Source organism: Myotis lucifugus, unplaced genomic scaffold (assembly GCF_000147115.1).
Source record: "Myotis lucifugus unplaced genomic scaffold, Myoluc2.0 scaffold_11, whole genome shotgun sequence".
Taxonomy (NCBI): domain Eukaryota; kingdom Metazoa; phylum Chordata; class Mammalia; order Chiroptera; family Vespertilionidae; genus Myotis; species Myotis lucifugus.
In genome coordinates, this window is record NW_005871059.1 from 12,990,631 (window position 1) to 12,997,069 (window position 6,439).

The window sequence follows — 6,439 nt, forward strand, 5'->3', positions numbered from 1 at the left end:
GAGAGGAAGGGAGAGGGAGAAATAGAAACATCAATGATGAAAGAGAATCATTGATTGGCTGCCTTCTGCATTCCCCCCACTGGGGATTGAGCCCACAACCCTGGCACGTGCCCTTGACTGGGAATCAAACCGTAACCTCCTACTTCATAGGTCAAGGCTCAACCACTGAGCAACACTGGCTGAGCTTATCTCCAATATAAGTAAAATATAAGTAAAACAAAGCTTAGAGAGATTAAGTAAAGGTCATACAAAGTCACAGAGGTCATAAAGAGCAGAGTCTGAATTTAAGCCAAGACTGGTTGGGCTCCAAAATGGGTTTTCTTTCAATAAAGCAATGTGGCAAGTCCCTTATCATAAGCCCCTTATGATGGCTAAGGTCTTTTCCAGTTCTAATAATGGATAATTTCTAAAGAAACAAAGTTCCTCACTGCACATATTTCTCTTCTTGGGTTATCAGTCTCACTAGTGGCTGGGAGATACTTCAGTCTTCTCCGTTCTCTCCTCTTCTCCTGATGTGCACATGTGGACACAAGCTTTATACATAGTGACTCAAACGGCAACCTTTCTCTGAGCAGTAAGTAATACTGTTTCCATTTATTTTACTATTGGAATCTCTGCTGCAGAAAGCAGGAGGATTTAAAAAAAAATGACCAGTACAAATAAATGTTTTAGAGATGCTTGTGAAATGGGTGTTATGTGAATGTATTTGTACATAAAACCTAAATTTACACTACTTTTTCATTAGTTTAAGTTTTTAGTTTCTAGTTATTGGGTTACATACTTGTTGGAAAAGTAAATATTTACTTCAGTTCTGTATAATGCTGAGTTCACTCTTGCCATTAGTTTATTTTAATAGTTGTAATATGACCACTGAGTTTAACTCTGTAATTGGCAATGCACATTATCAGCCAGATGAACATTCGACATACAACATGATATGCACCACTGAATTATGGAAGGCATATGTAATAACAAACATTTGCATAGTGCTTTATTTAACAAGAGTCATTATAAGAATGAACTCACTTCACAGATGAAGTAACAAGGCACAGAGAGGTCAGTGACTTGTCCAAGTTCAAAATGCTAGTAAGTGGCACCTGGAAAATACTTTGAGAGTGCATGAATATTACAAGCTTTCTAACACTGGCATGGCGTGTTATCAACGATCAGAAATATGATCAAAGAACACTATACAGTCTTGAAGACGAGGAACAAATCCTTGGCTCCAGGAGCACCAAGTGCATCATGTATATGAGAATTCAAAGTCTGAGTTGGAAAAGAGTGACTAAAGGAAATTATAAGGAACCCGTGTGCAAGGGATATTGTAAAGCAGTGAAAAGAACACCGAACTGAGAGATGGCAGCCAGTGGAAGTTCATCTGTAAAACAGAGAGTTGGACTGGATGACTGGCAGGGACACTCTGTCCTTGCCCCGACAGATAATGTCCTCTGGCTCTGCCCTAGGAAGCTGGCTGGCTGCCTTTTGTCCAGGTGCTCCCTTGCCCTCTAACTTCTGCTTGGTTCTGTCAACGGGGAGGACCCATGGCAGAGACAGGAGGGGTGGGGGAAAGAAAGTTAAGGATTCCTCTTGAATCTCCCTGTAAGGTCCCAAAGGTTGTGGATCCTCTGAAGGCCTCTTGCTTTCTATGACTCGCCCCCTGCATGGGGCGGTGTTCTCCAGGCCTGCACCCAGGGGCACGCACTACTCCTGCAGTCCTCCATGCCTTGCTCACATCCGTGGTATCAGTACTCTTGCAAATGAACTCCGTCGGATTACCCCAATTCAAATGCCACTGGAACTCTGCTGATACTGCAAGAATCCTCCCAGCTGTCATTGCACACATGCTTATTTGTGAACTACTGAACTTGGTTTTCTTGTCTTTTTTCCAAAGTAGTGACTCTTGGCTTTTTCAAGTGAAGTTCAGATGGTGTGAAAATTAGCAGAAGAAAGAATTCTGAGTTCATTCCCTTTTCTTAAAAGTACTAGTGGCCCAGTGCACGAAATTTGTGCATGGGGGAGGGGTGTCCCTCAGCCCGGCCTGCACCCTCTCCAATCTGGGACCCCTCTTGCAACCTGGGACTGCTGGCTCCTAACTGCTCACCTGCCTGCCTGCCTGATTGCCCCTAACCACTCTGCCTGCCGGCCTGCTCAGCCCAAACTGCTGGTCTGGAAGGACATCTGGAAGGTCTCCCGGAAGGTCTCCCGGTCTAATTAGCATATTACCCTTTTATTCGTATAGATAAGAACATCCACTAACCCCAAGTAAGACAGAAGTCAAAAGTAGGTAAAATAAGGGCACAGCTTTATTTCACTACAAGGCAGTAAGTACATTGTCGTATCAAAAATTCAGTGCTAGTGATGTTGTACCAAACGTTGTTAAGGCAGCCACTGACTACGGACCCTAGTCTCTCCAGCCCAGCCGCAAACACAGGTTCCACATGTGCAGCAGTTCTCAGACCAGACACTTCAAAACCAAGAGGAATGCTGATCAAACACATACATTTGAATTTAGGAACAGTCAGGCCGAACTCAAAACAAAACAGGACACCAACAACATAAATCTCCCAAAAAATAAGTGCAATACATGCTCTTATGAACCACAGTTAACAACAACAAAAAATAACAAAAAACAAATGCAAAAATCTCCCAAATAAGTTTTCCAATGTATTACAAAAGGAAAAAAAAAGTATACATATAAAAAATAAAAAAGTCTGAAATACTAGTGCATAGTCAATTACCTAACACCAAGTCTCTGTCCAAAGCTCTACTGCTTCTCTCATACTAGCAGCATGTCTACAGGCTAAGACCATAGCAGCAAGACACATCTTTTCATTTGGCATTTACAAAATTAAATTACTGAATAAAAATATAATTTGTTTTATAAAACTATTTCATACAGTAATAATTTTTAAAGCAAGCCAACAAAAAACTCACCAAATGGTTTAGTACAATAAATGTACCTCCAATGTTAGTAACCATAAATGAGCATTTACAATCTCGATTAATTATCCCATGGTATTAAACCAACATTTATAGTAATGCATTGTGTTTAGTGGTTGAGAAAAGTGAAATATTGGAGTACCATATTTTGGGTAAAATTTCAAAAACCTCATCATGAAAAAATACTGGTCTGTTGGATCTTCTAAAATACAGGTAAATCACTTTATGTTTTAAAACATCTGCACTAAGATATTAACAACTGGATACAATTCATTACCTAATAATTTAGGTAAGACTGTTATTTATTTTTTTTAAAAAAATCCTTTTAGTTGGGTGAAATCTGATAAGATTTCATCCACCTAAAATGCACTTGGTGCCGCTCTCAACTGTTGTACCACAACAAAAATAGGTTCTTCTCCCTTTCATGAAAAGTTTCATGTAGAGGAACGACATATCCTAAGTCGACGTGAAGTGTTCTGAAAACCATAATGCTTGTCTGGGAACGTCTCACATGACCAGAGTCCGGGTTGAGAAGGCATTCCCATATTTCCGAGCCTGACCGGAGGCTGTCACCTGATCTTCCATCTTCCCACAGGATGCAGCTTCCCAGGCCCCGCTACAAGGCTGTTGGGGAAAAGAGGGCAACAGCAAGGTCAGACAGGAAGCACATATGTCAGCACCCAAACGGAGTCCCAATCCTAGCACCGCCAGCAGAGGGAATTTTGACCTCCAGATAGCAAGTGGTGGACACCAGGGAGCCTTGGTCAGAGAAAATTTTAACTCTCTGACACCCAGGAATCCAGCAGAAATTGTTTATACCTAAGAGAAAAAAATCCACTCCAATCAGTATCTTAAAATATAGCCACATTTTCATACTTGAGTGCCTTTTGTCTATTAGGCAATTTTACAAAGACAAGGATGGGGATAAAAATTCCCCAGACACCAAAGGTGAGCTCTATTTACCCATTAAGCAAACTCGTGAGTGCGTGAGTTCTCTGAATGAAGAAGCTCTCATAAGTGCTAGAATTGATCACCAATTCTTAAACATGGCATATGGTTTTTTTTAAAATAGCAATTAAATAAATAATTTAGAATATCTGTTTACCAGGAGAGCTTACTTTTATTTATTTATTATTTTTTAAATTAAATCTTTATTGTTGAAAGTATTACATATGTTCCCTCCCCCCATTGACCCTTTCTAGCCCCCGTCCCCCACTCCAGGCCTTCCCCACCCTATTGTCTGTGTCCATGGGTTATGCATTATGCATACAAATTCTTTGGTTGATCTCTTCCCACCCAGCCACCCACTCCCGCCTTCCCTCTGAGAATCCAGTCTGTTCCATACTTCTATGTCTTTGGATCTATTTCATTCTTCAGTTTATTTTGTTCATTAGATTCCACAGATGAGTGAGATCATGTGATACTTGTCTTTCTCTGATTGGCTTATTTCACTTAGCACAATACTCTCCATGTCCCTCCATGCTGCCTCAGGATAGCTCACTTCTCAAAGACACACCTCAACTAGTTACTAAAATTCTGATTTGACAAAACAATAGGTATACTTTTGATTCATTCACATTGGATGGCTATTGTGTCATTTGTTGTTGTTAAGAATATTTTCCCATTGATTTTTAGAGAGAGTGGAAGGGAAGGGGCGAGACACAGATGGAGAAACATTGATGTGAGAGAGACACATCAACTGGTTGCCTCTTGCACATGCCCTGGCCAAGGCCAGGGATTGAGCCCTTGACCGGAATTGAACCCGACACCCTTCAGTCCAGGGGCCAATGCTCTATCCACTTAGCCAAACTGGTTAGGGCTGTGTCACTTTTTTAAAATTTGAAAATCTAAGGGAAAAGAGGTCAGTATCTAAATAGTCAGAAATTGCATGTTTTAAACCAGGGGTCCTCAAACTACAGCCCACGGGCCACATGCAAATACAAATATTGTATTTGTTCCTGTTTTGTTTTTTTACTTCAAAATAAGATATGTGCAGTGTGCATAGGAATTTGTTCAGTTTTTTTTTAAACTATAGTCCGGCCCTCCAACGGTCTGAGGGACAGTGAACTGGCCCCCTGTTTAAAAAGTTTGAGGACCCCTGTTTTAAACATTCTGCAGCACACCAGTTGAAAATCACTGCTATAGGGAAAGGGCAACAATAGGCAGGATTTAGGTAGACTGGACAGAGAAGAGTGCAACCCAGGTGGGGAAATAGCATGAAGGAGTCAGGGAGCTGAGATCTGTACATTCTTTGTGGGAGGACCTGGGAGAGAAGAGATACAGTGCATTAAATGACCCTTCACAGGTGCTTACGACATACCTCCCATGCTTCCAAGTGATTTACATGATCATCTCATTTAATTCTCACACAACATACATGAAACACTGTACCTGTTTTACAGACCAGCCATTTAAAAGGAAGAGGGAAGTTAGGGAACATCCTCAAGGTCACCCAGCTAAGAAGTGATGAAGCAAGAATGTGAACCCAGGCCCTAGTGAGTGTAAGAAGCTGCGTCCATTAGAGTTCTTATCAGTGGACAATTGTGGGGTCAGGCCAGGAAGGCCTTGGAATGCAGAAAGAAGCACTTAGTTGGGGTGTCGAAGTTATCAGACTTTAGCAAGGAAGTATGATAAATCTGAATGAACGTAGTGATGGGGTTTCCTCACCTAGTGGCTGGGACAAAGTTTCAGTGACATAAGGTTTATAGCACATGTGTCTAACTTGCAAACTTTCATAGGACACAAACTGGGTTCACTCACTTCTGCCCAATCTGCCACCCATCTCCACCACCAACATCAAAGGCACCGGCCAAGTTTACACATGTTTACCCCAAAAGGCTCAGAGGCTCCACATGTAACCTGAACTGTACGACATAGCAAGGTGGATTATTATCGCAATATTTTCCTGGAAGTGGATCACAAAGGTGGCAGGACAAAGATGCCAGGCATCAGGGCTGACTTCTGCCACCGAGCCACTTTAATGTTTTCTCAAGCAAAAATCATCAGGGTAGTTATAGCCTCCTATGAAATAGTTCTGAATAAGTGATGTTTCTCTAGGTTCGAACAAGTAGATAATTCTCATACAAATTGCATGTTTTAGTTACTTGACTGTTAACATTTTTCAGTGCAGTATTGAAACACCAAATTGACACAAGAACCCAATTAAAAAATAAAATGCAATGCTATCATTTGAAATCTTGAGCTCACATTTGTAGTCACTGTAGCAGTGTGACATATAATAACTACCGTTTGAGAGCGAACAGCTTTACTATGGTGGATGTCTACCATGAAGTATTAAGCAGTGCTTGAAGTACTTGGATCTTACAAAGCTAGTGTCTAAAGAAGTATCAAAATGAAATATCTTAATATGCTAATATCCTATGTGTAAATCTAAAATTACATGAAGATACACACAAAAAACAAAAATACAAATTTTGAAAGAATGCATTCAAAAAATGGAGGGAAAGGGGAATCTAAGTGAGAATGAAGATGAAAATGA

General features: G+C 40.8%; 2 protein-coding genes across 11 annotated transcripts in view; one reads left to right on the forward strand and one right to left on the reverse strand.

Moving 5' to 3' along the window:
* The window catches only part of AHI1 (Abelson helper integration site 1), a 215,986-nt gene extending 215,420 nt beyond the window's left edge, over nucleotides 1-566 (forward strand). For 8 of the 9 annotated variants that reach the window (XM_023750222.1, XM_023750218.1, XM_023750231.1 and 5 more), the window contains one exon: nucleotides 458-566. In XM_023750222.1, coding sequence (XP_023605990.1) covers nucleotides 458-545 — 88 coding nt within the window. In that variant the 3' untranslated portion in view covers nucleotides 546-566. The remainder of the gene's footprint in view (nucleotides 1-457) is intronic. The other variant, XM_023750228.1, reaches the window with a different exon arrangement.
* A 1,715-nt stretch (nucleotides 567-2,281) lies between these two features.
* The window catches only part of MYB (MYB proto-oncogene, transcription factor), a 32,182-nt gene continuing 28,024 nt past the window's right edge, over nucleotides 2,282-6,439 (reverse strand). For both annotated transcript variants that reach the window (XM_023750238.1, XM_023750239.1), the window contains one exon: nucleotides 2,282-3,564. In XM_023750238.1, coding sequence (XP_023606006.1) covers nucleotides 3,448-3,564 — 117 coding nt within the window. In that variant the 3' untranslated portion in view covers nucleotides 2,282-3,447. The remainder of the gene's footprint in view (nucleotides 3,565-6,439) is intronic.